This window comes from Lolium rigidum, chromosome 5 (genome assembly GCF_022539505.1).
Source record: "Lolium rigidum isolate FL_2022 chromosome 5, APGP_CSIRO_Lrig_0.1, whole genome shotgun sequence".
NCBI classification, from domain to species: domain Eukaryota; kingdom Viridiplantae; phylum Streptophyta; class Magnoliopsida; order Poales; family Poaceae; genus Lolium; species Lolium rigidum.
The window spans coordinates 177,938,484-177,957,225 of record NC_061512.1 but is presented as its reverse complement, the minus strand read 5'-3'; the positions used below and the strand labels follow the sequence as shown (position 1 = coordinate 177,957,225).

General features: G+C 47.4%; 1 protein-coding gene across 1 annotated transcript; it reads left to right on the top strand.

The window, feature by feature from the left end:
• Positions 1–1,640: 1,640 nt before the first annotated feature.
• On the top strand, positions 1,641–7,447 carry LOC124653397 (FAD synthetase, chloroplastic-like). Its single transcript, XM_047192460.1, has 5 exons — positions 1,641–1,804; positions 2,688–2,851; positions 5,995–6,130; positions 6,244–6,419; positions 6,505–7,447. Exons 1-5 carry the CDS (start codon positions 1,641–1,643, stop codon positions 7,002–7,004), a joined length of 1,140 nt encoding a protein of 379 aa, XP_047048416.1. The 3' UTR covers positions 7,005–7,447.
• Positions 7,448–18,742: the final 11,295 nt, after the last annotated feature.

The following is an 18,742-nucleotide window of genomic DNA, read 5'->3' as shown; positions in this document are numbered from 1 at the left end:
GATCATCATATCTCGATCTGTTTAGCGATGGATGCTTTACCGTTTGCACTGCTGCTACTCATGTTGATTAATGCATCTAGTATGTTCGAGTTTCACATGTTAGTAGTTGCTGTCCTTATGTTTTATATTCTGGAATTAATCATGGAAATTATGCCTAATTATCCAACAGTCGTAGCCAACAACGTTCGACTCCGGTGAGGAGACAACTAGGTGGTGTGGCGCTGTCGACTTTAAAGAGGTGGACGTCTGGGTGGTGCAAGGTGAGCATGGATGACAACAACATTGTTGGTTGGGAAAAGAGAAAAAAAAGACGCACAAATATTGTTGAATATATAAGCAAATGTCCATATGAAATAATCCGTACATGTAATTGATAAATCATGACTATGAAAATAACAAATACAATAATCGTGCAGACTAGTAAGGTAGATGAACAAATCACATCTAAACAAGACAAACCGATCACATCTACCACAGAAACTAGAAGAAGAAACTCTAACAGAAATTGAAAGAGAAACGACAAGATAACATACTTCGCAGCAGCGTCGTTGTCGCCCATGTTGAGGTTGCCGAAGAAGTCATTGAGGTTCGGGAAGAAGTTGTCGGTGTGGAGGAACTCGTCGTCCGATGACGACGTCGTGATGCCAGTAGTCGCGCCGGAGTGCTCCCCAAAAACCTGATTGCCCCTCACCCGTACAGGTTCACGAGAGGTAGGGTTCCGGAGGCCGACTGTCTTGGCAGTCGGTGCGCGCCAACGGACGGGATGAGGAAGACGAAGGCGGCGACACAATGAACTGGAAAAGGTAGTCTCATTTAGGGTAGGGTTTACGTTCGCGCTTATATAGTGCGGTTCGGAAAGGTCGTGGGGCGCAGCCCACGTACGAGTTCACGATCCAGAAATATCGGAACGAAACGGCTGCGTTAACGCGTCCGTCAATGACTCGTAATTGATAACACAATTAATTTTCCCGAACAGCAAAAAGATAAGCTCGGCTTGTCGAGATTCCCGCGGCGCGGGCGCGTCCTGACGAGGCGGGCGGCGGAGGAGGAGGAGTGGGCGAGGTCTCTCTCTTCTCACTCACTTACTAGCACTAGAACATCCCGCCTTATATAACACTCCAACTATCTCCCAACTAACAATGTGGGACTAAATTTCAGTCCCACTAGTGCTGTCACTGATCATTTAGAATGGACCATGTGAGTTTTAAAATTTAATAATGGACCATGGGTCAAAGGCAATGCCCCAAAATTTCAGCAAATATAAGGAATGTACATGTCCTGGGTGAGACCCACATGGGAGGCGGCGAAGGTCGGTTAGAGTGATCATGGCCACGATCACCCAAGAAAGAGCCTGGTTCCTATAAATAATACCCAAATCAAAATTTCCACCATTTCAGATTAATTATAATTAAATTAAATATATTTAAATACATTTTAGTTATAGATATATCTAAATCTGCGAGCACCCCAACAAACACTTCCGTGGTGCCGTTGAACCCTGCCAGGGCCTCCTTTCCGACCCGAGGTGCGAACCGCACCGCACCTCATCTAACGGGCACAGAAAGGACACCGAGGCAAAGCCCAGCCAGCGAGCAAAGAAGCAGCCACCACACCGCCGGCGAACCTACCCGCGTGGGGGGATGGAGCGGGGCGGCGCCGCCGCGCTCGCATGCACCTTCCGCTCCTCCTCCCCCTCCCCCTCTCCGGTTTCCCACTGGCGGCCTCTCCTCCGCTCCCGCATCCGTCCGTCCGCGACTGCCAGGCCTCCTCACTTCCTCCTGCCAACCACCGGCCGGCGCTGCAGGTATAACGATTAATCTGCCTCACGCTCTCTTTTCTGTAGCTTGCCTTCCATGTCCTTTGTGTTGGTTTGTGATGTGGTGTCGCTTCCCTCGCGTCTGCGCTCGGAAACTGTTCGATGGAATGCTTCAACTGTGGCGCGGCTTGTAGACCCTTTCGCCGCTGGAGTAGAATTAGAATTATAGTGCAGCATTTTTTTATATCAACAGGTCAGGAATGAGGTTGGGTGCCGGTGAATTTGGACTTTGGAGGTGGTTGTAGCTTTTGCTCTCATTATGTTGGTTTAGAGAGCTTTGCTACTAGTTTTTTCGCAAAAGAAAAAAGAACTTTGCTAGTTGGAAAGTTATTTAGGGTTTGGCTATTGAATGCAAAACTTGCGTGCGTTCATGATGACCGATGAATCCATAACCAAGCACTCCAGACACGACAAGAGACTATGCCTACAATTCTAGTAGTAGATGTAAAGAACACGAATTTGAGGTAAGGGTTAGCGAGTCAAAGTTAGCCTCTTTCATTTACAACTTGATAGCGTCAGTGGAACTGGCATGCATCTTGTTTTGATGGTGTTGATATGGTAAGCGGCAGGTTTTAAGCTAGGTTTTCATGACTAGAGCCAAGCCAAGCTATGTTGTTTGGCAGGTGCGATCAACAAAAGAAGATTGGGGTAAAGGGGATTTGAGATTTTGAAATATTCATATGCCAGAACAAAAAACGACATGTCAACTTACTGTTTGGTTATGCTGTGGTGCATGCAAGTGACTCCTTCAAGTTGTTTATGTCCTAGAAGTTCCTAACCAAATACCAGATTATGAAAACATAGTGCGAACTTTGAGCTTGGTTATTTAACATTTTTGTTTCAAATGTTTAACTTAATTATGTGCTTCTAGCTACCACAGCCAGAAAAGGTTTCTAGACACAAGCAAGGGGCTTAAAAGGTACCCATTGACTGTTTCCAGCCCGTTTGGACGTCCAGGGGTTAGTCTGAACGATGGAGATTTGGTGAAAGATAAGCTCCTAATTGATTGTGGAGATGAGCAAGATTGTGTGCTTGGTAAGTTCTGTATGGCCTTATTTAATTTTGTACATCCAAGTTCCAAAATTATGCTGTTACTTTTTGTGTAGAAGCAATACCATAAACCCTTACATGCTTTTAATGGCTATCTCATTCAAAATGTGCTGTGCAAGCTAAGAAACAGCCTATTTCACAATTAAGTACTTGCTGTAGTTGTTTCCGAGAAACAATGTTCACACACTGCAAATTAAGGGTTGTTTGGGACATACTGGTAGAACTTGAGGATAGGATAGCCACCGACCCTGATCTAAGGTCATAGGGGTGCTCGATGGGAGGCTGAGGTCTGTAGCCTCGGCGCCCCAGTGCTGCTGTATGATACGAACGACGAGACTGGGACGTATATTGGGGTTGAGTTTATTTCATTGCTTAATTTTGGAATAACTAGTCCGGCATAATATAGCCAGGATTATATCTGACTTACGAGAAAACAAGAACTCCTAACTAACTCTTGGCCTAACAGAGTACATAATCTAAACTCGTTCTAACGTATTTAAACTTCCTAACTAATCTTAACTCTGCAGCCGCTGGATTGTTGCCACCACATAACATCTCTTCCCCCCATGCCCCCATGCCTCAAAGAGAACTTCTCGTCACAGTTGAAACAAAGACCTTGGCTTCGATGCATGTTCATCTCTGCAGGAGTCAGCCGCTTGAATGGCTTTGACCCTATGGATGCTTTTGACGCCAAGTTCTCTGCTGGTGGCGCTCGTAGGAGCGGGCTAGGTCCATGGCCTCATCAAGTGTTGCTGGTTTGGAGAGCTCCACCTGAGTCTTCAGTGGATCGAGGAGGCCGGTGGTAGTGTCTCGCAGCATGACAGGATGGTGATGAATTTCTATTGGTAGTCCTCCACCGTGCTTGTGCGGCTGAGTGAGATGAGCTCGCCGAACTGGTTGATTCTTTTTTTTTGCGAAAATTCCACCAATCTATTAATAATTATCAACAACAGTACAAAGAGACCCAAAAGTAATTCAAAATTACAAATAGATCATTGGATCACCTAGTGACGACTACAGACACTAGCGCGAGCCGAAGGCGCGCTGCCGTCCTCACCCCTCCATCACCGGAGCTAGGCAAAGCTTGTTGTAGTAGACAGACGGGAAGTCATCGTGCTAAGGCCCCAAAGGACCAGCGCACCAGAGCAGCAACCGTCGCCAATGATGACAGCCGTAGATCGGAATAGACTGACCTGAAACCACACCAGCGAACACGAAAACCGACCGGATCCCAGGATATCCGCCGGACACACAACTTCACGCACCCTCCGCTGGCGCTAGAAGCACCAACGGAGCGAGGATAGGACAAGGAAGACCTTATTCTGACGAACTGGTTGCATCTTGATGGAGGACCAAAACGGGCGTTGATGCCAGAAACAAAAGCAGACCATGAGTGTGAGTGTCGTCCCTCTTTGTTCTTCAGGCGGTGATACCACAGGCTAGCCACCCCTGCAAGGTGAACTGCTGCCATCCATGTCCTGCCTACTTCCGGAGAAGTACCCGTCACATCGAGTCAGCCAGGGCAGTGGGTCCTCCTTTCCATCATAGGTAGAGAGGTCAATTTTGGGGAATCGGAAGTGCCCACAGTTGTGTTCCCACTTGGTATCGTTCTCCTGGGGGTAGGAGCACCCCCCCCCCCCCCCCCTGGCCCCTGCCATGGACGGCGATGACAAGAAAAGATCGTTCAGCTTGGGAGGAGGTGGAGCCGGAGGGCAGGATAGAAGACTTGCTTGATCGTCCAGGTCCCCATCTACCCTGACCTATTTCTCCAGGCGGAGGATGGCCAACCCTTGTGCCTTGGTTTGCTGGTCTGATTCACCTACAGCGTCTGAGATCTTGCGCACATCAGCCGTCAGGGCCAAAGTAAGAGTCCAGATGTTTCATGAGATTACCGAACGAAGCCTTTACTGCCGTGTTGATCTGCTCGCCAACCTGCTCTCGGATGAGTTCCTGCACCTCAGCCACCGCGGCGTCGCCAAGGTTATTGTCGGATTCATGGTGTGCGGAGCAGCGGAGATCACGGAATCTGATACCAAACTGGCAGAACATGAGGATAGGAAGCCCCTGACTCTGATGTAAGGTCGTAGGAGTGCTCGATGGGAGGCCGAGGTCTGTAGCCTTGGCGCCCCAGAGCTGATGTATGATACGAAAGAGAAGGAGACCGGGGCATAGATTGGGTTTGAGGATAGGAAGCCCCCGACTCTGATGTAAGGTCGTAGGGGTGCTCGATGGGAGGCCGAGGTCTGTAGCCTTGGCGCCCAAGAGCTGATGTATGATACGGAAGAGAAGGAGACTGGGGCGTAGATTGGGTTTGAGTTTATTTCATTGCTTAATTTCGGAATAACTAGTCCAGCATAATGTGCTGTTTGAAGCATAACGACACTGAACCACCTTAGAATTTTTGGATCTTCATTTGGACTTTTCAAGTCCCCAGCCCATAAAACATTGACTTACACACTTACCCCGCAGAATAATTAACAGAACATGCTATGAGATCTTGGCAAGTTTCCCCCAGAAGAGCACTGAAGAAGTGCTGAGTTCAGGAATCTATTTGTTAGCTATGCACTGATATATTGTATTTCGTTAGCTTTTCACTTTAATCTTGATGTTTTCCATTTTCATATCAACGACCCAGCTTAACGAATTATGTGTATTTTCGATTTCCAATAGTGCACATGTTGACAATGTTTGGACTCACCTGTGATAGATGCTATCTTCTAACCATTAAAGGGCTCATACTATATCTTTACTATTTTCTAAAATTATATGTATATCACTTTATACATCAAAGGATAGAACAATATAATTTGACAAACTCTAGATCTTAAACAGGGGGAAAAAGAGAGAAAAATTGCATCCAAATATCCCGAGTTTCATTTTCTCTCAAAACATATTTGAAGTTCCGTATTAGAACTTACAGTATAGCTGTACTGCTTTCCTTTGTTACACTTGCTACTGCTGGCAGTTGAACATTGTACTGGATGTTCTCTTAGTGTTACGGTGCTGCTAGATCACTGATTTTCACTCTTTATGACCTTCTGTTGCACTAATCAGTGGTATCCTTCACAGTTTTTATTTCACCTGTTTGTACAATTTCACTGAATATTCAATGCACATGCACATTTCAGATGGGATAGTTGCCTTGGGAAAGTTTGATGCCCTTCACATTGGCCATCGGGAACTAGCAATGCATGCTTCTAAATCAGGAAACCCGTTTCTTCTTTCTTTTGTGGGGATGGCTGAAGTACTTGGCTGGGAGTATAGGTGAGTCTCCAGGAAACTTTCAGTAACTTCTAAATAGACTTGCCCTTGGCAACAGCAGCCTAACATCAACGGAGTAAATTGTAGCAAATCCTTAATATTTTCCATTTGTACAGACCTCCGATAGTTGCTCATTGTGATCGGAAACGTGTCCTTTCTTCTTGGGCTACATATTGTAGAAATGTGGTCCCTCTTGAATATCAAGTTGAGTTTTCAAAGGTCAGGTACCTAACTCCACACCAGTTTGTTGAGAAGTTATCAACGGATCTTAGAATAAAAGGTGTCGTCGCAGGTATAAACATATTATTTTGTCTTCCAGGCTCGGTATTGTGCTGCAGTATCCTACTCCTAATAAGTTTCTTCATGTACAATGACAGGTGAAAACTACAGATTCGGCTACAAAGCATCTGGTGATGCAGCTGAGTTAGTGAAACTATGCGAGGAATTCGGTTTAAGTGCATTTATTGTACGCTCTGTCATGGACACAGCAAAAAGATCTTATAATGGAGCATCACCTGCTGTAAATTCAAGTGATAAAGGACAGGTGTCTTCCAGTCGTGTTCGCCATGCTTTGTCGGTTGGTGACATTGAATATGTCTCCAAATTGCTTGGGAGAAAACACCGCCTTGTTCTAACAGTGAGCGAATACAGCCCTCTCAAGGAACGGAAAAACATTATAGTCCCTAAATCTTGCATGTTGAACATGCCACCAGCTGACGGTTTCTATGAAAATTGCGAGCTCTTCAATGGAGGGTATCTTGGACTATGCAGGGTGGTCATTAACACAGAAACCATTGACATCGAAATGAAAGATGAGAGCAGTTTGCCACCAAATCCTTTTCAAGAAGATCAACTACTAGGGATTGAGTTTGGGTGATGTGCAACTCCATTCATGATCAGTGGCTGGTCATAATGTGCATACCTCAGTCAAGTTTTGGACAGTTTGGGTTGATGTCAAAGGTGGGGAAGTTTTTCCCTGGATGGAACATACATAGAGGTAATCATCAGATGTTCGTATGCAACCTCAATAGGTGCATCAATCTGAAGTCCATTTCAGAGTTTCTTGCAAAAAAATCTTCCAGAAGATTGGAGAATAGTGCATGGTTATACAAACATGGAGACAAAAGTGACATTTCTGTATCTGGGTTGGCAAGTAAAGGGTTGACTGGCTTCTGGCGGCTGTATGTATGAAACTAAAGCAGGGACTACAACTAAATTCAAAGTCTACGTCTAAGCAGAGGCTTTTTTTGCAACTTCTTAGTTCACTGTAGTTTGTACGTTTATTGGTTATTCAATAGTTAACTCCTTTTGTATTGCGTCCTTTTTGGAAAAGAAGGTTGAGACCCCCTGGGTTCTGCATCGAAAAGATGCATTGTATTGCTCGATTAGCTTACACGTTTTGTTGAATCGACAGTGAGGCCAATCTGTCGCTTCTTACTAGTATTTGAGGACTGGATAGATTTATTGATTTATGATAAAAGATATATATCTATGATCTATCCAGGTTTGTTAAAATAACTGGTGAGCAGCTGGAAATTGAAGTTGTTTTTTTCCCGCAAGTAAACTATGACAGCGTGTATCTATCCTGGTATAGGTCCGGCTTATGGCAAGGCAGTACCAGTTTTAGGCGGCCAAGTGTACATTGAAATCTGGTGGCACCACTTAAGTGCACGCTGTTCCTGATGACGGACTTCTTACAGGAGGCCGGTTAGGCATGGCATGCAAGGAGAAATGGCATCTTGCTACACAATCTGATGACCACGGTAGACCACAATCTGATGTAATGTGTGTAGGCAAGGGAAACTTGGTACATGTGTTTTTGGAGTCCTGGCATCCAAATGGACGGTCCTGGCCACACGGATGGGTTGCAAACCTGGTGGTGACGGTTCAAGGCAAGGAAGCGCTTCAACGGGCAGATAGTTTGACACCTTTGACATCCTCATCTGTTGGAGCTTATGCATAGAGTGAAATGCTCGGCTATTCGACAATGCTAGGAAACAGCACAACGTCCATACTCTATAGCCTTGTAAGTGAGATTGTAGATGAGTTCAAGGCCTGGACTAGGGCAGGGGTTAGAGGGTAACCTTTCGACAGAGTAGACCCTGTAGTTTTCAGGTGTGGCGTGTAACGTGTGTTGCTGCCACAGTGCTACTCACTTTGCTTGCAGAGTTGAGTTCGCACTTCTTGGAATGTTTAAGGTATGCCATCGGCGTATCCTGGGGAAAAAAACTATTCAAAAAGAAAGAAAGAAAACTATGCCAGCATGAGACCCACAAACGAATAGGATGGGAGAGGAGGGGAGAAGAGGGGAAGAAGATTATGTGGTCAGCTCAGCGTAGGACTGCAGACATCGGCTTGAGTTCCTTTGGCTACAGAAGGGTCGCAAGTATGTTGCGTTTGACACGAATCGACAGTTCCTCAAAAGGAGGCATCCGTTTAGAGAAGACAAAAAGAATTTCAAGAAGGGAAAAGTTGTGCATGAAAAAAAGATGTGCCGAAGTTTGATGGTACACTTGTTGAAGCCGAGCTACGTGCTCTCGTGCCGGCAGCGACGCCAACTGGCCATCAATTTGAGGGATATGGTGTAACGCACAACTGGACTCACGAGGCGGCTTTAACGAAGCTCGAGTATTACAAGGACCTCGAACTTCCCCATAACATCGATGTGATGCACACTGTAAAGAATGTCGCGGAGTCCGTCTTTCACACATGCCTGAACATTCCCGAGAAGTCAAAGGATAATGTCAAGGCTAGAGTCGATATTGAGATCCTCTGTGATAGGGAAAAATTACACATGAAGCGTCCTATTGGCCGTCAAAAGAATTGGTTCAAGCCGCATGCCAACTTCTGCCTTGATTCCATCCAAAAGGAGGCATTCAGGTGGCTCAAATACGTCGTGATGTTCCCGGATGGTTATTGCTCGAATATGAGTAAGGGAGTTAATCTTTCGACGGGAAAAGTCACCGGGCTCAAGAGTCACGACTATCATATATGGATTCAGCGGCTCATGCCGGTGATGCTTCGAGGGTATATCCCCGAGAAAGTCCGGCGAGTGCTTGCGCAGCTTGAGCCATTTCTTCCGCACGCTCCGTGCTAGCAGATATGTCCCAAGGTTATTACAAAGCTACAACATACAGTGCCGGAGTTGCTATGCAATTTGGAGATGATATTTCCGCCAGGCTTCTTTACTCCGATGGCACATCTCATTGTGCACCTCGCCAACGAGGCACTCTTGGGTGGTCCGGTGCAGTTTCGTTGGCAGTTCTGTATTGAGAGAGAGTTTAAGTATATTCGAAAGATAACTGGAAACAAGGCCAAGATTGAAGCATGCATAGCTGAGGCAATATGCCTTCGGGAGATGGCAGATGCCGCGACAACGTACTATCCCGATGATGTTCCCACTCAGCATAACCCGGTCACTCGTTACAATGTCAACGTGCCCGAGAATGACCCCAAGCTAAAACTATTCCAATTCCCCGGTGGCAAGGCTGGTAAAGGTACAAAATATAAATTGGAGAATGAAGAGAAGGATTGTATAATGCTATATATGCTTATGAACATGGAGGAAGTGATCCCATTCGTAAGGTAAAATGGTGAACAAATTACTTTGCAGCTAGTAACCTCGTCTCGGTCTAATGCTTATTTTCTCCTTTCAGCGAATTCACGGATGAAATGTGGCCGTATGATGAATTGCCCGAAACCTCGGAGATGGACACTCTACTGAAAGACGGTGCTCCCGGAATTAATAAAAACTTTGTGACATGGTTCATGGAAAAAGTAATTTCTAACCTTTCCTCTTACATTGCAACATGTGACTTGTCCCTCTTATTACACGTAACTAATGCACACAACAAATTTGAAATGTTCTTGTAGGGCCGTGAGAGAAACGTTGATATGATAGATGAGTTGAAATGTGTTTCCCAAGGTTGTAGCCGTGAGGTGACCAAGTATGAGAAGTATGATGTGAATGGGTTTCGCTTCCACACGGAGACGCACCGTAAGGGCCGGGCGAATCCCAAAACGATAAATACTGGGGTCTTCACCAAAGGAGCCAACAACTTTGATTACTACGGAAGGTTACAAAGTGTATACGAGTTGACATTCAATCGTACGAACGTGCAACTCAATATCGTCGTGTTCAAGTGTCATTGGTTCGACCCAATAGGTGGACAAAGAAGTGATAAGTCCATTGGGTTAGTTGAAGTTAAGCCTTCAACCACCTATAGCGGAGCCGATGTCTTTGTTGTGGCTCACCAAGCCAAGCAAGTTTATTATTTGCCCTACCCATGCCAGAAAGCGAAACTCAAGGGTTGGGAAGTCGTCTTCCAGGTATCGCCACATGGTAACCTACCGATTCCCTCTGAGGATGATTACAACAACATTGACCCCGTGACATACGAGGGGATTTTCTATCAAGAGGAACAGGACTTCGGGGAATATATTTTAGAACCGTTTGTTCAAGAGGACCTCGGGAACGATGCGGAAACTCGTGGTGAGTCAGTGGTGGATCTAAAGGACATATCTATGCTCGAGAAGTTACTTGAGGCGAATGACAATTATGATGAGCCTCCACCCGTCGACCCTTCAACTTTGTACTCACAAGATAGTGATAGTGATAGTGGGCCAGAGAAAGAGAAAGAGAAAGAGATGGAGTATGAGAGTGAGCGTGAGAGTGATGATGGCTGGTGAGGGTCTTTTATTCTTAGTATTTATTTGTCAACATGCTTCTTAATTGCATTGTGCCTTTTATTCTTAGTATCTTCATTTTATTATGTCAACATGCTTCTTAATTGCATTGTGCCTTTTATTCTTAGTATCTTCATATAATATGTCTTTGTGCTTAACTCGTTTTATTCTTCTCAATGCGGGTGATCGAACAATATGAGCAGCGGCAAGGCGGACTCCGAGAGCTTGCTTAAGACGCCGGCGCAGGTGAAGAGGAATATTCCTAGAGTGCCTAGACGGAGTGATCGAGCCCCGGTGCAAAATCCGCGTTACGCCGATGGTACCGATGGAGGACGAGGACGAGGAGGACGAGGTGGAGGTCGAGGACGAGGACGAGGAGGACGAGGTGGCGGCGGGGTACACATGGACTTTGACGAGCCACCCTCCGCTTCTGGCGACGTGGCTCCTGAGTTGTACCTTGAGGGTCCGTCTAGTGGGGAGGTGGAGATGGAGACGGAGTCTACACACGAGTCGGACTCTAGGGCTGAGTTGGAGGTCATGGAGGGTGAAGGTGCGCCGAAGCCCTTGAAGCTTCGTGGAGAAGCTAGAGTCCCCGATGCGAGGAAGGAGCCGAAGACCCATGATGACAAGGCCCTTATCATTCCTTCGAGCGATGAGTAAGTGTACTACTTCAGAAATTTCGAACATGTATTTTCATCTTGGGCATAATAAACAATTTGGCATGTGTACTAATGTGTGATTTATTTGCAAGCAATCGGACATGGGATGCCAAGCCCCCCCGCATGCCTAACAGCTTGCTTGGGGCTCGATTAAGAAGTTCGGCCCGGCAGATACACTCCCCTTAGCACGGTCCCCGGTGGCCCGACGAAGCTAGCCACTACTTGGGCGGACTATGAGGATGCCCCTGCCGTAGGCTTCGCGACAGTTCGCTGAGGCTGTGACCACCAAGTTCTGGGTAAGGCATATATTTCTCGAGCACCGTTCATAGTTGATGACCCTAATGTGCTAACTCATGACTTTCACAACTGATTTATGCATGATTGAAGTGCTTCTATCGTGTGGACCCGGAGCATGATACGCAGGCGCGTCTCACTTTGCGTGGCGCTTGCGAGAGGTTGACACCGCAGCAGTGGTACAACCAAAAGTTCACCAGCTCTAGTGCCTTCTGGGCTAACAAGGGTAAGAGGGTCAAGAAGGAGTACTATGTTGGTAACCAGCCTACGGAGGAATGGGCAATGACCATTGAGGAGTACATGTCGGTGAGTAAAATGTCAATGAGATTCTACATTGCTGGCTAAGTTTTCATTGAATTATCTTGAGCTGAGTATTGCGTTTTCAGGTTTGTCCCGAGTGGGCCGAGCAGCATAGGGAGGCATGGGAGGAGCTGATTAGGGCGAGGTGGCTCGGGCAGGACGAGGAGTTTGCAGCCGTGTCGAGGCGTAACATGGAGAACCGAGGCACCGGTGGCACACACTGCGCGGGAAACCGCGACTACACCCGCTTCAAGGGGAAAAAGGTATGTATATACATGGAACGACCTTCATTCATTTCCCGCCATGTCTCATTTGTGGTACGCTTAACTTTTCTTTTCGCGATGCAGGTGGCCGAGGCACCACCGGGGTGGTGCTTCATGATGCCCGGATATATGACATGATGCGGACGAAGCGAAGCCCAACCCCGCATTGCCTCGGCCACGGTACTACGGCAATGCCAAGGCCGCCAAGGAGGACTACTCGCGACATGGTCAAGTCTCGTCACCCCGAGGTGGATGACCCCTTGAGCATTCCGGTCGACGAGGAGTCGTTGGTCCTGTCGGGGCACGGGCGTCCGCATGGCCGTTTCCCCTTTCTGAATAAGGCGGTCAAGCCTACCCACTCCACGAGCTACACGCGTCTCAAGCATACCCTCACCGCCGACAGCCCCCAGCCTCGTCCACGGCCTGCTCGTCCACCCGCCTACGATGTAAGTTTTCCTCATTTTCATCCTCTTTTCGGTTTTCCTTCCTACATGGCTAAGTGTTTACGAGATTCATTGTTTCTGAAATTGTAGCCTGAGTTCGAGGCGGCCTTCGAAGCCTGCAATGAAGCGTATCAGCAGGCCGCTGCCCAGTGGAATAGGCAGAATACGGCCTATATGGCGTATATAGGAGTAAGTCTGAATCTTTCTTCTCGCTAGTAGATGACAAGTCTCGGTTTGATGCTTTATTTCGCAAAGCCTAACTTGTAACCTATCTTGCAGGAAATGATGATCTCTATGTCTATCGGTACACCGCCACCGGCTCGAGTTACCGTGGCGGGGGACATGCCTATCATGCCATCGAAGGCAGCTTTCGCTGCGACTTACTACGGATCCACACCGGAGGTAAGTTCTTTGCCAAACCGGTAGTTACCACTTTCCTTTGCCTCGCAAGTTGCTAACATGTAGGGAACACGTAGGGAACGGGATGGTCCGGGAACCGAGGCATCGCCGGGTGGGCGCGAGGTCACACCGGTTCATGAAGGTGGTCGGTCTCTCGGGCGTTCTGCTGGTGCCTCTCCGTCGACTACTCCCGGGACTACTCCCGGTGCCTCTCCGTCGACTTCTCCTGGGCGTGCTACCGGTCCTTCTCCAGGTGGTTCTTCTGCAGCTTCTACCGGAGCGCGACCCCGGGCTCCTCGTTTCGCCAACGATGTGGGCGGACACACCCCGCCCGGGTCCTTCCTCCGCTAGTCGGCACCGGGCTTCTTGCTTGCCATCATTTGCTACCTACTACTATGTATTGGATGACATGGCACTCTCCTCTTGTATGCTATTACATGCACCATGTATGCTACTATGTGGATTTCATGCTATTTATGTGAATTATGGTGAATTTGGATGAATTTGGATGTATTTGTATGCTACTATGTGGATTTCATGCTATTTATGTGAATTATGGTGAATTTGGATGAATTTCGATGTATTTGGATGTATTGGACCTGCTGAACTGAATTTAGATGAATTGGAACCCAATTTAAATCGAAAAAAATAAATGGTAGGACATACGCCGAGGGCAATGCCGTCGGCATAGGGCCCTGGCATGACCATATGGTCGAGCCTATGCCGAGGGCATTGCCGTCGGCATAGCCCATATGGTAGACGCCGCACGTGGCAGCCTCGCGACGCGCCACGTCGCCCCCACGGCGCGCAGATGGCTGGGCTATGCCGAGGGGAATACCGTCGGCGTCTGGGGAGCTCTGTTAACGGCGACGGCGCGCCGTGGCGAGACGCCGAGGGCAGCGACGCCGAGGGTGAAGCCGCACCGTCGGCATAGGGTGCGTACGCCGATGGCCGGGCCTACGCCGACGGCAGCGTGCCAGGTGCCGAGGGACCTGAACGCCGAGGCGATATGCCGAGGGCTGCCGTCGGCGTAGCCTACGCCGAGGGCCAGGCGTGGCTACGCCGAGGGCAGCCGGCCATCGGCGTCTGGGCAGATTCCTGTAGTGACTTGAACTCCTCGGTGACGACGTTGTCAGCGTTACCCGCGGTGGCGTGTACGGGTGAAAATAAAATGGAACGTGTTAACCAAGGGATCATATCAACTAGGACGGCAAGGTGAAGGTGGCATAAACTGCCAAACTGGTTCTCATGTCTATGTATTACATTACTTCTCAGACAACTCATCACTTTGGTTTTGCTGCATTTTTTTTCCGGCAAATTAAGCTGAACCCGTGGTCCCATTCCTAGCCAGTGGTTTTGCAAATGCCGCCACCATTCTGTTGAAGTAATAAAAATGGCCTTTGGTGATCTAGAGGGTACTTTTATTACAGGGAAGGGGGCAAGATGTGGTTAGTTTTGTTTACTTGTGCATCTATATTATATAAGGTTCCATGCCTGCATTGTGAGTGCGTTACAGTGAAGGCCGGCAACCTCCGTTCTTAGATCACGGGTTAGCGGCATACTTGATTTTCCAGTAAGAAGCGAAGTTTCCTTGAATCTATACTAAAACTATACACATCTACGTAGCCATGTAATGTTCGAGCTTCTTTTGTTTTGGAGGGTTGCCATTGTTTGGCTGAGATGAGGCCAATACATAAGAAAAAATTAATATAAATAAAGATTCGACCAAATCCTATCCTGATCAATACGTTCCATGAATGCATGTGCACACCTTTATTTATATAGTGCACAAAGAGTCTACACATTAGGTGGGTACCTTATCAGGAGATTCTAAGATATGGTTGACGGGTCAGTAATCCTTTCCTTATCTTGCATCCTTTGATTTCCTCTTGAGGTCTCTCTCTCATCAATAGGACAAAATAACTAGATCATTTTCAATGGGATTATATGAAGATAAAAAAGCACTCCAAATGACACTCCGTCCAAATTCGACCATACATATGATATATACATTGTTTGTAACTTTAACCTACCACACCGCATCCTAGGTAGCCATGTTTTCTCTATCTGATTTCAAATATTTGTTTTATCCTTGCTTTATAAGAGAAAATGATATAGGGAAGGAAAACACGTTGGTTTTGTTGAGCAAAACTGAGGCACTCGTCATACAGAACAAGTGCACCAATAATACCACAAGTTATTTTTTTGACCTGAATACCACATGTTTATTAATTTTAGTGAAACTTGGATAAATTGATAACATGTGTTTCTTCACGATATTTTTTTGGTTTATGAACTATGTTGTGTTGAGATGATGTCATAATCTTTTATGAGAAAATAGTTGTGAAACAACGAAGAAGTTGGTTGGACATAATAGATGAAAGTCGGCAACAAAAGTACATATATGATATTTCACAATCTAAAAAAACCCTAATAATAAAAATAGTAAATGGAATAACTTATGTAATCCTTAATAATGAATAACCTTGTTGACATTAAAAATAGTCATTAGTCACCAAGAACTACCCTAATCATGAAGTTAGGTGAATGTCACCATGTGATCTCAAAATTTATAATGCATAAATGTCTCATTGAGACGGACTTTTTTTCCTAGTGGGCTCACTGATAGTCACCCATCTATGGTGACCTTTTCCAACTAGGTCTACCACTTTAGTCTTAAATATATGATAGTGTGTATGTGTACTTGTGTTTACATTGTCCTTTCTTTTGCGAATTGTGTTTACATTAAAAATATTCACTCCGTAACTCAATATACATAGTGATAATTGGATGGAAATAACCAACCAATGCTTCAAATTTCTAACAGAACCTAAAATAGTCAGTGTTGCCTTCTTGTCTTGATCATCTTATTAGATGTACCCAAAGGGACGTCTTGGACATGAAATTTCATATATTGGTTGATGTGTTTTAAACGCGTTGTTTTCAGGTTATGTGCATTTGAGTAGCTCAAAGAAAAATAGCTTGCAGTTATTTTGACCGAATAATTAGAGTGTATATCCATGTAAAATGCTAATTTTGGTCATCCACGGTGCGGACGATTCCGACCACGTCTAATGTTCATCACGACTTATCGAAGCATTCCTCCAAAATAAGGTGCTTGGATCTTGCTTTAGAGGCTCAGGTTTGGTAGACTTGGAAGTTGGGTTCGGAACGTCTAGTCCCATATCAGACACTGTTTTCCTTATTAAACATAGAAGTTGGTGGAAATCTCCAAGTACAAGGGAATCATTCTTTCCTTGAAACATGTTTTATTCGATAGTTGGTTGTATTTCAGGAACATATAGTTAGTGTTTATATATCCGAAAGTTTAATTTCAAATAATCCGAAGTTTGTAGGCATATAGCTGAATGTTTATCGAAAAATATAGCTGAATGCTTATAGATACATAACCCTAAGTTTTGATCTAATGTATTTGGATGTTTGCAGTCATATAAGAATAGTTAGAAGTTGGCATCAAAAGTTGTGAACGCTATTTTCTCTAGTCTTCCTCGGCCTCTGGTGACTGACAACGCCATCCGCCAAAACACAAGTCTTGGGGCAATATTCTACTATTACATTTGCTGCGTAAGATGATCTCAATTAAGCCCAACACTGCATAGTTCCTTGTGAAACAAACTTTCAATAAATCAATTTAATTTAAGTGCACACTACATCAATCGATCGACACTTCATACATTTTGAACACCCGTAGAAACAAATGACACGAATCCACGTCTAAATATCACATCTTCAGAACATGGTCATGGGCCCAGCCATGCCTAGAACCGGTTGCCACCCTGCCTCCTCGCGTTCTGCCGCCGTTCGGAACGCGCCTGCAGCACGCACAGCTGCGCCTCCCAGACGTCCCTCGGCAACCCGTCGGCCGGTCGCCTCGCCACCGTGCCAGTCCTCAGCTCGGCATCGTATTGCACCCTCGTAGCTGGGTCGGAGAGCGTCTCGTATGCACGTCGGAGCTCAACGAAGAGCTCCGTGGACTCGGCCCGGCGCGACGGCGGGCAGACGTCCGGGTGGTACTGCAGCGCCAGACGCCGGTACGCGCGCTTGACATCCTCCTCGCCTACGTCGGTCGAGGGCTCCAGAGATAGCACCTTGTAGTAGTCCGTCGCCCTGCTAGCCGTGGCCGCCGCCGCTCTGACCGTGCAGCGGCGGTGGCCGCTCCTTTGGTTAAAGCTGGCGCCGAAGCTAGCAGTCTTGCTCGTGCATCTGAGCGTGGTGGAACTAGAGCTGGCGGTGTTCATGGCTGATCAAATCAAACAGAGGAAGAAGCTTTAATTTTGAAGCGAATGTGATCTGTTTGAGCGTTCTTTGGTGTGGCAGATGGTGATGGGCTATGGAGAAACCCATATATATAGCCGATTGGAGGGGTGAGGAAGAATGAGACAGACGAGGCTGCGCGCGTTTTGCAGGGGTCTTGCCGTCGCCGTCGCGTCTGGTGAAATGTAGTCGTGCGAGTCTGGGCTTAACGACTGACGAGAAACTTAATTTAGGAGTGAGCTTGTTTCTTGGGGACGGTCCGACGTGTGAAACCGTGTCCTGGTGACAAGAAGCGTGCGCCCATGGGCCACGGTGAGAACTCGCGGCGCTAATGGGGAGCTGACTTTGAAATTTCTACCTTGTCTCTTTACTCTCTCCCAAATCCCACCAAACTACAACCGGCTGATTTCCCCCCGACCCCTTCTCTCTCCTCCCTCTTCCTTGAGAGTCTCCCGAGAGAGCCCGGGCCGCTCCCGAGCCCTCTCCGTCGGCTTTGCCGGCCGGAGATTTGCGAAGGAGGGGCGCCGGAGTAGGTGGTAGGATTAGCTTTAGGTGTTTCGGCTGCTTGCCGCTAGTTTGGAGTACGACACAAGGTCGCCTGGGCCAGATCTTGTGCATCCTGAGCTGGTGGCTTTTCCTCGTCGTGCTCCGGCGGTGACCTTCCCCACCCCAGGGATCTCCATCAATAAGGTCCGGGTTCGTGCTTGCTGCCCCTGGATTTACGATGTTGGGATGCTGATTCTTCCTTCTCTGGCCGACCATGGAGGCGAGGGGATGAGGAAGGATGGTGCCAGCATAGGGGGATCTGGAAGCAGGTGGGGGGTCTTCCTCTAGCCTGGCGTGTCAACGCCGCGTCAGGCTATCGCCTCTGGATGGCTCCGTCGTGCTTCCGAGGTGGGAGACGGTGAAGCCTGCTTCCGCGATGAGCCCCTGCTTCAATAAGCGTCTTTTCCATCTCTGTTATGGTGGCCAAGCTCGCCTTCTTCTCCTCTCGGCTAGCCTCGGTGATGAGGGAGAGGAGCGGTCGTGCTACTGCGACGATCTTGCAGAGGTGGTGCTCGAGGTTCCTGAAGCAGGAGACCTCGGCAGCAGATTCCAAGCGATGACAAGTTTCGGCCGCCGCTATCTCCGGCAAAAGGGCTCGTCCTGCTGCGCTCGACCTACAAATCGGTTCGAGCTCTCTCGTCCTCCTTCACTAGAGGATCTTCTCCGACTTCGGCATGGCGGTGAGCGGCGCTACTTCCCCAAGTGGCCTCGTCCCCGGTGGAGGTAGCGGCGTCCACGCCGGCAAGTCAA

Bases quoted from the DNA above. Each gene is read 5' to 3' on its own strand.
- LOC124653397 (XM_047192460.1), top strand. From the start codon at position 1,641: ATGGAGCGGGGCGGCGCCGCCGCGCTCGCATGCACCTTCCGCTCCTCC. The intron at 1,805-2,687 runs GTATAACGATTA...ATGTGCTTCTAG, and splicing joins ACCACCGGCCGGCGCTGCAG to CTACCACAGCCAGAAAAGGT. The intron at 6,131-6,243 runs GTGAGTCTCCAG...CCATTTGTACAG, and splicing joins GTACTTGGCTGGGAGTATAG to ACCTCCGATAGTTGCTCATT.